Source organism: Solanum verrucosum, unplaced genomic scaffold (genome assembly GCF_900185275.1).
Source record: "Solanum verrucosum unplaced genomic scaffold, falcon-dt-bn FXZP01000261.1, whole genome shotgun sequence".
In the NCBI taxonomy this organism is placed as follows: Eukaryota; Viridiplantae; Streptophyta; class Magnoliopsida; order Solanales; family Solanaceae; genus Solanum; species Solanum verrucosum.
Window position 1 is genome coordinate 8,390,093 of NW_026019969.1, and position 13,796 is coordinate 8,403,888.

The window sequence follows — 13,796 nt, forward strand, 5'->3', positions numbered from 1 at the left end:
GAGTGGAAAATGTGTACATAAAGAATGTTCGATTAGCAAATACTCCTTATAAAGTTGTAAATCTAAAGGAATTCTTTTTCTCCTTTATCATCAAATAATATTTTCTTTTTTTTCAAGCCACATTCTAGTATCTTCTTATCGTTCCTTTTTTACTAACTATTATTATTTTTGTACTACAATTATCATAGTATTATTTTCCTATTGTTATATATTGTTCAAAATGCTTTACTTTCATTACTTTTCTTTTTTTACTATATGTTTTAAGTTTATTTTTCTTGAATTGAGGGTCAAATATAGGAGCAAGGTCTTTGTATAATCGACCTTTCTGACTTGATTCTATTTTCTAAGACTACATTAATATATATATATATATATATATATATATATATATATATATATATATATATATATATATATAGTGTATATTTCCGACCTGACTATATTGATCTGTGTATAGTCTATCTTTCTAACTTGATCCTACTTTTCGAGACTGCACTAGATATGTTTGTTTTTCTAGCCAATTCTCAAGGGGTGGTGGGGTATGTAGAGAATTAGTAGAAGATACGAATATGTGTTGGTGTAAAAGAAAAGATAAGTCTTTTTAACTTTGAATCTCATGCCTTGCCTTGAAGGAGAATATAATATAAATGTCTGGTGTGTGCATGTGCCTTTTTTTCTCAATCTAAAATGTAGACAAATACTTAAAGCCAAAAGAATGTTCTCAACGATTACTCTTTATTTTTTTACTTTTTGTTTTCTAACACTTTTTCAATTTTTTATTTTTAAAAATATAAAAGAGGAAAAAAGGGAAACATTGCTTATGTCTTGTCCATATCATTGAACAATCACCTATCTCATTTAATTACATCTTCGAATTGACGTATGATTCTCCTACATAACCATTTTCCCAACAAAATTATTATTTTTACCATCATAAAAGTTAAATTCATTTATTTTGTTTGCAAAATCAAAAAATAAGAATATATAGTAAGTTCATTTCTTGTTGTTAACGTTGAAAGTTTCCTTGGTAAATTTTTCTACTAGTTTAGTGATATTTGAGAAAATTAACTATTAAAATTAATGCATTCGACGATATAATTGTGACTATATGCTAAAAATAAATTTATCTTGACAGTTAGTGTTATATATTTACATATTCTTTAAGTCTGATAATAAGGTACAAAAGATCTGATGTATAAAGCTATTTGTATTCGAAAGAGAAGGTCAATTGTAAATACTACTCGTTAGACGATCTATGGAACTTTCCTAGTGAAAGTGGATTGATAGCAATCACGATTTGAGTTATCGATCAAGAATTTATTATAATTATAAGTCACAAGACTAGGAATGGGTCAGTTAACACTTCTTAAGAATGAATACAATCAATTACTAATATTTTCCTAACATCAATAATATCCAAAGCTTAGAACTTGTCTAAAAAACATTTCCTAGCAAAAATTAATTAAAGCAGACACTAATATTTATATTAGAATAGGTTGTTTTGGGGATGATTTATGCATCAAATTGTCTTTTTCTTAAATAAATAAATAATTTGTATCATGGTTACAGTGCAAAAATGTTGAATTCTTAATGTAAATGATCATATGTATATTTGAAGTTGGAGAAAGTCAGGTATTGCATGAGTGCAAAATGTGGCAAAATGATACTAGTGTCAGCTTTCGAAAACCCCTATGCTATGACCTGAAGCAAAGCAATGCTACATACTTCTCCCTCCGTTTCATATTATTTGGTTTATGTTGATATGACCGGTCAATAATATTTTGAAATTCTAAATTTAAGTATTACTCTAGTATTTATATAATTATTTAATACTAAGAATAATATTTGGGAAAAAGTAATTAAATTTTCTTAATTTGCTAAAATAGACAAATATTTCGAATGAAATATCTATTTTTTATATAGCTAGGAGCCAAGTAAAATAAAACGAAGGAGTACATTACAACTATTCAATCACAAGGAATCCCAAGGTTCAAAACTGTAGAATTTCTATATATATATATATATATATATGTGTGTGTGGTTGAGCCCACTATTCATTTTACAAGCATACAGAGAAAGAGAAATTATGCAAACAAGGATTGACATACATATATACTTCAATTAATAATAATAATAATAATAATAATAATAATATATGGGGCTCACTATTTCTATATATATGTTTTTGAGTATTTCTCAAACAAAGCTACTTCTTTTTTCCAACAAGTAACTTCCTTGACATGTAATGTATGTACTCATGAATCAATTGGACCATATATATATGTATGATTATAAACAAAAGATTTTTACTTTTTTTTGTGGGGGTGGGGAGTAAAGATGGTTTGCTAACAGGTCTTGCAAAATTTAAAATAAATGTTTTTTGGGTGTAATTATTAATACAAACTTTTTATTACTAGCTATTAAGGTCAACTAATTCTTTAACCAAAATATTTAAGGAGACCCCACTAGCTAGGTAATTTAAAAGACTTGGGCTACAATAATGCATTCTTTTTACATTGTCAAATCACTCAAAAAATAATAATGTAACTTGTCTTAAAAATATAGGAGTAGTAATTAGACAAATTATCATTTACAATATATAAAATTGACTAATTGTAATTAACTACTATCCGTTGACAGTTCACAAGAATTAATCTGTTGACAATTTAAACAAGCCAACTAATATCAAAATAATTGCATGAGTAATTATAAAGCCTGCTTAAGAGTGATATAATGTACTCCATATCGATATGCTGCCTGTTACAATTGCAATTATTTGTGTTATAATTTTGGTCAAACACACTTTTAAAAACAAGAGAAAGCATGCAATAAATTTCCTTTTGAAGTAAAAAAAGGGTAAGAGGGAGAATTTGATATTAGTGAAATTAATGATTGTTAAAAAGCAGTTTTAAGTATTTATCTCAAAATCTACTTTCGCTTTTATTTTTCATTTATTCTTAAAATAGATTTTTCATTTTTATATTTGTCACTTTTGATTTATCAAGAAACGATAATAATTTTTTTTTTCATATTTTATCATCAGCATTAAATACTTAGTTTCCAAATTATTTTTCAAGACATCATTTAATAGGGATAATTAGATAAATTATCTATATCATTAATTATTTTCTTAATGATTGTGTTAAGTCAAATCGTGACAAGTAAAAATGAATGGACAAATTATATATTACTGTAACAATATTTGTGTGTAAAAAGGTTATTATTATACTCACCTAAAAGCATGGTTTCGAAATTTTAAAATCCAAAAAGCGATAATCGATGGCTAAATTTATAGCCTTACCTAAAATTGTGTAATTAAATGATCATTTTGATTTGACTAAAGAAATAGCTCTTCCTCATGAAAATATCACATTGAAGGTTGGATGTTTGGTACGGCAAAAAATATTTAATTTAAACATAATTCTTATAAGATAGATTATCAATTAGCTAACGTACTAGTGCATCACGCACATGATATTAATATGGCATATATGTCTTAAATTAACATACATATATGAAATATAGGACGTAACATCAATAGCTCATGGCGCTACGCCTAGTCGATATGCTATATAGCTAACTTTTCAATATATTTTTGACTTAACTACTTTTTTTCCACAAATTTTACTACACTCTTTAAAGGCGATACTAGCTAGTAAAATACTTGATTTTCAATCAAATAACATGTTTTTTGCCCACTCTGAGCTTCATCAAGTGTCCTCACAAAGTCTAGACCAGTTATTTAATTTCATCAATCTTGATCTAGAACAAATTTAACATTAAAGTTATGAGCTCGACTGAATTAATTATATTTGAAATTAAAATTCATAATTCTATATATATTCAACAAAGATATTTAAATACGATTGAGTCAATATTTAATCTTTCTTAATACTCACTATTCGAACACGTACATTGAGTCACAAGAGTATGTAACATCTATCGATTTATGCACAAAGAGATATATGATTCTGCTACAATTTGTAAATAAGTGTAATAAATGATATAATTATAAAAACACAAGGAAATTGTGAGATCAAATAAATACACGGATAATTAGGGGCTGGCAGTGATTGAGATAGATGGACAATTTTTTATCAGAAATCTTGAAAATTGTGATCAAATTTCTATGTGTGTACTGTTTATGTATTCTATCTACCCCATTTATTATTTCATTTCATGTGGCCCTGCTACATTACAGTACTATAATAATTAACCCAACCTCCTTTTCAACTCAATATATACACCCCTCACCCCCTTATATATTTGGAATGTTGAACAAATCCTTTTTTTGGTATCAGTGTTGAAATACCAGAAATAGTAATATATTTTTACATTTAAATTTAATTAATTAAATTTGAAAAAAATAATTATGACACCTCATCTGTCAGCAAACAGTACTAATGGTACTAGTATATGAAGAACTTTTTAAAAAAAAATAGAAAAAATGAGGGATATTTTTTTGCTTTTTTGAGTTGATTAATTCATAGGATAAAATATTTTTTTTTAAAAAGAGATGGAATCATATTATATTAGCAGTTGAATGGACAAGAAAAGTGAAGACAAAAAATTAAAGAGTCTTTAAACAGAGTGGTGGATTTTGGAATAAAGAAAGGATAATGAAGAATATTTTAAAGTCTTTTGTGGATTCAGAATTTCATAAATTATGATTTTATTTTTGAGCATGTTAAAAAATGTTTGCATCGAATATTCTAGTATTTACAACTTTTTATTATTAAACTTATCACAGTCAAAGGGGTATCATAAGTTATTTTATCCATCTTTTCTCATAAAAATAAATTCACTACATTTAAATTTCTAAAGTGGCTTTTTCTTTTTAAGATCGTAGTGTATAGGTCAGTTTTCGCGCATCTCAACTAATTTCATAAGATATTATCTGATTATACTAAAGAACTATTCATAAAATTGATGTGTAAATCTCATATTAAAACATTACATGTCAAGAATGGCTCGTTTAAATGGTAAGTATATTCATCTTCAACTCTAAAATTATACGTTTGGGTTATTAAAAGATAGGGGGGAAAACGAGAATAGGTAAGAGGAAAAAAAACAATTACTTGTGTCCCTCATCTTTTTTGTTATAAAAGATGGTAGCTCCTTAATCTTTAGGACACAAAGAATATATATAATGCACACATTTGTAACTTCATTATTTCATTTACTACATTATTTATGTATCTAGACTAGATAATAGCTTTCGATCTCTCTAGCTATGGTGTGATAGGGTTTTTCATTTTTTTTTATAGGACAATAATGGTCGGATCGATTTGAATGTATGTTGAGTAATCAACGACGATAGATTTTCGTTCAATTTGAATCGTCAAAGCTTGATACGTTTGAAGGAGTTAGCATCATTTTATCGAAATTTTTAACATTCTAACTCAATATGTATAAATGTTCATTGTACAATCAAAAATCAATCACAAAGAATAACAAAAGAGGGAGGAAAAAAAAAGTAATTTCAGAAAATAGACACTAGTGTCAATAAAACAAATACTCCTAATATTTGTATAAATATTAGTAAAAAGGTACTCCTCCGTCCACTTTCACTTTATCACTTATTGGTAAAATAGATCTTCATTTTTACTTATTACTTTAGATATATATAAAAAAAAACGTATTTTACCAATATTTAAATACTTATTCTCATATTTATCTTTCACGATGTGATACTAAACATCAATTAATATGGATAGTATGATAAAAATATCTATTTGAATAATTTTTTTTTTTTAGCGAGTGTGATAAATCAAATAATAGCAAGTCAAGAGATGAAGCATACGTTATCTTCTCATAGTATCGGTCCAAGTAATGTATAATGTTTACTTCGGCTGAAATTTGAACGTTACTATCCCCATTTCAACTTCATTAACTTTCATATAGTAATTTTACAGCTGAAATTTGAAAGAAAAAAAATATTGTGTGCGTGAATATTATTACTCCCTCCGTCTCATTTTACGTGACACTTTTCGAATTTCGAGATTCAAACAAATCTAGCTTTGATCGTAAATTTTTCATAGATATTTTGAATTATCAATTGTTGTGATTTATAGTACTTTTTACGTAGTTTACAAATATATAAATTTTATTTTTAAAAAATTAAAGATTTCATGCGCAAATTTCCGATCAAACTTAAAGATTTTCGAAAAATAAAAAGTGTCACGTAAATTGGGACAGAGGAAGTACTATTTAAGAATAGAAAATTTATTTTTCAAAGATTGTTGATAAAAACATAACAAAAAAACAAATGAAAATGAAACTAAAAATAAATTGATGATTAGTTTTACGAACTCAGACTTTATAATTAAGTGTACAATTGTCTGAGATTGCGTGTTTGAAAGAAGAAACTGATGGATGGACTCTGAATAATATGCAGTTGTCCTTTTGATATTCCACAACCACATCATTATCTTTTTTCACTATTTTCTTTTCATTTTACTCTCATCGTATAATACAATTTAATTATTTATTATATTACTTTCTTCCTATAAAATTATTTAGTATACTTTGACTGAATATGAAGTTTTAAAAAAATATTCTAAATTGCCATTTCAAAGTAATATTTGTGGACTATTTGTCTAATAAGTGAGATCTAATAACTTATTAGTAATAAAGATAAAATTTTGTTAGTGTCATTAAATATTTGCAGGTGTTAATCTTTTTGAATTGGTTAAAAACAAGAGCATATTATTACCGTTGTCCTTATTAAGAACAGATGGTCAAAAATAGTTATCATTTTAAATAATTAAAAATATAAGTTGTTTGCTTTTACGGTTTCACCCTTTTTCTTAGTTATAAATATAAAAAAATAAAATTAATATAGTGTAAAAGAAAGAAGCATTAAATTGAAAAAAAAAAAAAAACTACTCCAAAAAGAAGAAAAAAATAGTTAAATTATCCTTTTGTTCATAATAATTTTTAGAATGCAAAGTAAAAAATGGAGAGGAGGAGAGAGTATATAAATTGGGACAAAGGTACTATTATTACAGTACTCATTGTGTACAATTTTTTATTTTTTTTAATATTAGTGTATTTTTAACTTTTGTAGCAAAGTAATTGCTTTGTTTTTCAATATATATATAAACTTCTAGTATAATAAGGTCATTATTTATTTTTATTTTTTGTTACAATAAAGTATAAAAAAAGAGTGATGATTTAGTGCCGATAATAGAATGTCTGAAGTAAAAAGAAATTAACCCCACTAACCATGTCATCTATTTTCAGCTAAACACCTAATTATACCGTGTCTATCACTTTGATTAAAATCAATTACCTTTATCAATTAGTTATTGCTAAATAGGAAATTTCCGACAAATTATTGTTCAAGGCAATTTGGCCTTTTGAAGGAAAAAAAAAACAGAAAAGGAAAACTTCAAAGAATTCTAAAACTAATAATTTATTTGATCAAACTTTTAAAATTAATTTTTTTTTAAAATGCGTTTTTGGAGAAGCATTTTTGGCGAGAAATATTTTGTATTTGACTATAAATTTAACAAATATATTTTTGAACAATACCAAACTTTTAATGTTTGATAAAACTTCTTTAAAGTGTTTTTAAGTCTTTTTTTCTCTTCAAAAGAATACATGTTAAAACTTTGCAAAACAATTTATACTAAACCTAAGTTTTTTCTCAAAAAGTTGATAAAACATTTCACTTTTTAAAAATAAGTAGTTTTGACTTTTCTAAATCTTAGCCAAATAGTTTATAAGTATAATTTTTAGATTCAAAACTCTAGGAATTAAACCATTTTTGGTAAAAGTTTTTTTATTTTTAACTTAACATCATACTCAAAATGGAAAATCGAAAAAAAGTCCATCACTTTGTCTCCGCCGATTTAATAAAAAATTTAATGAGCTTTTAAATAATAATTTGAGGAATATATTATATATTTTTTAAAAATAAAAAAATTGGCTAGTTGAGCCTACCAAAATTCTTTATTTTGTACTTTGCTATTTCAGGGCAGGTTTGCCGTTATTTTTTCAAACAAATAATAATAAAGAAAATAGAACTCCAAACAGCACAGAATAAACATTAAATGGAACATTAATTTTATGAAGTCTTTTGGCAATTTACTTTTTGTAGTAATGGGCTTAAATTAATTAATTTATTAAATAAATAAAATGCACGCCAATTTCTTTTCTCTTGTTTCTGCATTATATTTTAAGTCTCAATAATACAAGAATCATTGCCCGAAAATAAAACAAACAAGAAAAATTAATTTCCCTATGTATGAAATGATGGGTTTTTTCTTATACTAATTACGTTGAAAAGTTGATTTGCTTTTCACGGTTAATTTAAGTGATTTATTTATATAATATATAATTGTATATTTAAGTGATTTATTTTTTTCTTATGCTTTTAATTTCTTTTAGCGGAGGATTAATCAAATTCATATAAACTAAATCACCCGTCTATTCTCAAACAATGTGTGACTTTTACCATTCTAATATTCCACATATTTTTAATTTAATAGTATAAAATTAAAAATAATTTTTTTTACTTTTTAAATTTCATGTCGAATTAAAATCAGACAAATTAATTGATACAGATGGAACAATAGATACTCTTTTTTAAGAGAAAATAAAATAAATATTGAATATACTTTAATAATAGGGTGTTAATGTCATTAAGATTCACATGAGTTGCATGCATGAGTGGATATTTTGGTCAAAGTTAGTCTTTAAGAGAGTAGTTTTACATTAATACAAAATGTAATTAATAAATCACGAGTGGTGTAATGAGCCACATAAAAGCTTTGTTGCTTATATGTCTAATTAATTTCTTGCATTTGCTTTGCTAGCTATTACTACTCCCACCATCATATTATTTCCCCTTTTCACACGCTATTAAGAAATTATAAATAATAATATAATTTTATTAATATACCTCTTAAAAGACTTTTTGAAGTTTTTATAAATAAATATGAATATTTTTAAAAAGAATTAATTGTAAGAGTAATACAAGAAAAACTTCTTAATTTAATAAGGTGAATAACTAATTTTAATAAGATGATCAATTAATATAAGACGGAGGGAGTACTATCTTATCAACATCTTATCAATTAAATATACACTAATAGTAATATAAAAGAAATTACACTATCCATTTATTTTTCACCTACTATAATTAATATATCATTTATTATGTTGTGTAGGTCACAAAGCATGTTTGTCATTTGCAATTTATTAATAACTAACTTTCAAGTAATATGGTTGTAGAATATTACTTTATTTTCTCGGCATATATTAGATAAGTTCATTCTTAACTAATGAATTTAAGTTATTGTATGCATTAACAACGTAAAGAATTTGAAAATAATATTAATATATAACTTAACGTGTGGCTATAAGTTAGTCGTAAGTTATCTTAGCTTGATATGAAATCTTTAAATTTGATTATTCAAATTCAAAACGTGTCAGATAGATTTAAACGAAGAAAAGGACTTGTGAATTTGTGATGAGTTACTTTGGCTTTTTGAAAATTCACCCCAAGGTAAAAGTCATACTCCATATGGAACACCATCACATTCTTGCTTGCCTTAATCTAGCAGTTTAGATTTATGTGCATTTTTCACCAATATTCATCTTATTCTATTTTCAAACATTTTTTTAAAATTTTCAACCAAAAGAAAAAAAAAAGATTGCTTGTAAGAGAGTTTATATATTTATGTACTAAGAATTAACTTATTTTCCTTTTTGTGTTAAGAAAGTCTTTATTGGATTCTCTGTATGTCTCTCTCTTTATCCTCCTCACTCTCTCTGACACACTGCACTCTCTATATGGCGTAATATTGGTGCCTGATAGTGCAAGCTAAGCAAGCACCCCACTTTTTTTTTTCTTTTCCTTAATTTCCAAAAATTATTTTTCTCCATAAAATAAACAAAATGAAAAGAAAAAATAAACTTCATACTATTTTCATCTACTTATATATATATTTTAAAAGATGGCTTAATAGTGACCATCTAAAAATAAAATATACTGAGTGATAAATTAGCATAGACACATCAAAAGTTTGAAGTTTATAAATTCTGAATTCGGACTCTTTTGAAGTTTTTAGTGTCTAAATTTATAATTTATGTATATAAAATGAATCTTTTAAAATAAATACAGAATTTAATCAAAATTATTCAACAATGGTACATTCTCATACGTAATTATAATATAGTTTAATTAATTACTATGTTTATTTATAAATAATCTAATTTTGTAAATACAAAAAGGGATATTAAAATCAAACTCATTAAATAAATAAAAATGTTTTTTTTCCTCTCTCCTCCTATCTCTCTCCAACTCTTTTTTGGGTCCTCACTACTTCTATAAGCTCATGTTAAGTGCTTCACTCACTAGCAAAAACCACAACAAAAACACTCTTTCTTTCCCCTTTGTCTCTCTTCACTTCATTCCTTTGTTTATTTTTGTCTATCTCATCTTCTTCATCATCTCTTTCATTTATATTATCCCCAAAATTAACTCCATAAAAGAAACAAAAACAATCTTGATCATTTTTGTAGTTTTGTCTCTTGCTTTTGAAATCTTAAAGAATCTCTCTTTAATTTTCACCTTCACTATTCTTCTTGATCTCTACTGGTCTTTTTGCAAGTGTTTTGACCCTTTTCTCCTTCACTTTCAAGAACTCAAATTTTAACAATGATTCTAATAGTACTTCAAAATTTAATTGTTCTACATTCCCATAATGAATTGGTGAGAAATTAATTCATGAGAGGGTCAATAATGTATTAATTCCTAGTTGTTTCAAAAAGAGTGGACAAAATTTGTGAAGATCCCCTAGGTTTTTTTAATTTGTTTTCCTACTTATCTTTAGTAGTTGAAGTCAGCCACTAGTTTCAATTTTAATCATTATAGTCTATATAGCTTGTACTAATTTTAATAATTTCCTATCTTGTCCCTTTTGGTCTCCACATAAGTACAAAAAATTTCTTGAAAGAGGTTAGATATGGAACTTCCAAGTCAAGATCATGAGGATATGCCAATACCAATTAACAGCACATATGGACACATGATACATCATGATCCTACACCACCCCACAATACCAATCACATTATTCCACCACCTTCTATGAATGGTCCTCCTATTGATGCACCACCAGTAGCAACTGCAGCAGATCATCATGTACCTTTCAAGAAAATTATCAGGTACTGTTAAATTCTTTTAATTATATGTTACCTCTCCTTAATCGTCACATGGTGTTCAAATTAATTATTTTTTAACAAGCTAAAACACTTTAGAACTTTCTTTTACTTGGTATGAAATTAAACCTCTTCCCCTTCTCAACTAAGCCATAACGTAGACCGAAGGGTGTTTGGACTAGTTCTTTTTAATAAAACACATTTAATTTGTATAATACAATGTTGTTTTTTATAAATACAAATTAAATACTGTTAACGAAATTAATTAATTAATTGTGTACTATTTGGACAGGTACAAAGAGTGCCTAAAGAACCATGCAGCATCTATGGGTGGTAATGCAACAGATGGATGTGGAGAATTCATGCCAAGTGGTGAAGAAGGTACAATTGAAGCTCTGATTTGTTCAGCTTGCAATTGCCATAGAAATTTTCATAGAAAAGAAATAGAAGGTGATCAACAACTTCAATTACCTTCTTCTTGTGATTGCTTCCATCATCTGAACAACAGAGGAGGATCAACAAAAAAAGTTTATTTAGGACACAAAACTAGTTTAGGTCCTGAACCATTTGGTACAATAATTCCAACTAGACCAATAATACCACCACATCATCAAATGATAATGTCATATAACATGGGCTCACTTCCTAATTCTGAATCAGAAGAACATGATCAAGATCATCATCATATTGGTGGAATTATGGCTATGGCTAGACCATTACATCATGTCAAAAAGAGATTTAGGACTAAATTTACTCAAGAACAAAAGGATAAAATGCTCAATTTTGCTGAAAAAGTTGGATGGAAAATACAAAAACAAGAAGAAGGTGTTGTGCAACAATTCTGTCAAGAAGTTGGAGTTAAAAGAAGAGTGCTTAAAGTTTGGATGCATAACAATAAGCATAGCCTTGCCAAGAAAAATGTTAGTATTCCTAATGAAAATCAAGTTTGATGATTTTTATCTTACTTTAATTTGCTTTTTTTAAATAATATCTAGTGTAGTACTAGTACTAGTGCATGTGGGGAATTTTGGAATTTCTTATGGTTGTTTTGGATTTTGTTTAATTAATTAACTAATTAATCTCATCTCTCCAGTGCTGACTGGATTTATATTTGTCTTATTTGATTGTACACTTTTTTTATTGGGATGACTAATTTACGAGTCAACTATAAATATATACTACTATATTTGCATTGCTCCCTAGACATTTGTATAAACTACTCTATACTAGTAAACTACCAAAGGAGTTTTTTTTGTTTGTACGGATGACACTTGTGTTGAACCAATCCCCCCAAAAATAGGAATTAACCGGACCCCCCAAAAAGAAACAGAAATTGATCTTAAAGATTAATGAGTACTATCTATTTGTTTGGTGTTACACGGTTTGATTTGAAGCTAGGTTATGATAAAATTAGTTATTTAAAAAGAAGTTGTTCGTTTATAAAAATATTTTTTTACCTTATTAAGGAGAAAAAAATACTGAAGGACCTCGAGGATATTTTTGTCTCAATAACTCATTCCCTTATTATTATTCTACTTTGTGCAAAGATAACTTATCCTAAAATTAATAATAAAACGAGAAATAAATCAGTAATTAATTTTTATCATAAGACTATATATATTTGTCAAACATACCAAACAACCCCATTCTGTTCTAAATCCATTTTTTATTGAGGATCAATAAGTACTAATGTCATTTTTTCAAGAGAAATAACAATCCAATGTTCTAAAATAAATAACAAAGAAACCGAAATTGATCTTAAAGTTTATCTGATTTTATTTTTCAGTAACTTATAAAAAAAAATTTGAATTTTAAATCATAAACTTCAAATTTTGACTTCGCTTCTATCAAAACAACATATAAAACAAGACTATGAATTATTCACTTCTCCCAAACCTATGGTGAAATAAATTTGAACTCTCTAGCTACAAATTGTTCTGTTTTTAGACTTTCCATGACCACGCCATGTAAAGGGCTTTAAAGTCTCAGATAGACAAACAACTATGTTGCCAAGGCCAGACTTAAAACAGAAAAAAGTACAAATATGGACCATGAACATTAAAAATATAATTACAACTGAAATCAAATATGTGATTTCCAGCTATAGTTATAAGAGACTTATGTGACCACATATCACATTGCATTCTTGGCATTACCTTATTAATTCTTTGTGGTCCATTACTCTAGAAATTACCAAATTGGTTTTAACTTTAATTTTCAAACACTCTTCATGTTTAGACCAATCAACTATTTCTATGCCTTTTGATGAAAGAAAAAAAAAGTTTGTTCCTCAAGTGTAGTAGTAGAGAAAGAATAAAGGAGGGGCAAGTGGAGGGATTACACCATCTCAAATAGTAAAGTAGACAAAGAGGAATTACAAATTCAAATGGAGTTTAAGCTAGCGTTTGACCATATATTTTATATCAGATCCTGAAAATTTATCTTCAGATATTTGTTTGATCATGAAAGTTATATCATATTTTGAAAATTTATGAGAAATTTCACTTACACTCACAAAAACTTCATATATGTATGTAATTTTTTTGTATAATATATATGTATATATATACTATTTAGACATTGTGTACAAATTTTGTAAATTAACTGGTCCAAAGTCCAATGCATT

The 13,796-nt window shown here is 26.6% G+C and overlaps 1 protein-coding gene across 1 annotated transcript; it reads left to right on the forward strand.

Moving 5' to 3' along the window:
* The first annotated feature begins 10,897 nt into the window (after window positions 1-10,897).
* On the forward strand, window positions 10,898-12,166 carry LOC125815750 (zinc-finger homeodomain protein 4). The gene is made up of 2 exons (XM_049495298.1): window positions 10,898-11,176; window positions 11,463-12,166. The coding sequence occupies exons 1-2, from the start codon at window positions 10,977-10,979 to the stop codon at window positions 12,118-12,120; spliced, it is 858 nt and encodes a 285-aa protein (XP_049351255.1). The 5' UTR covers window positions 10,898-10,976; the 3' UTR covers window positions 12,121-12,166.
* The last annotated feature ends 1,630 nt before the right edge of the window (window positions 12,167-13,796 follow it).

Coding starts and splice junctions, on each gene's coding strand:
- LOC125815750 (XM_049495298.1), top strand. CDS start 10,977: ATGGAACTTCCAAGTCAAGATCATGAGGATATGCCAATACCAATTAAC. Junction 11,177..11,462: donor CCTTTCAAGAAAATTATCAG/GTACTGTTAAAT, acceptor CTATTTGGACAG/GTACAAAGAGTGCCTAAAGA.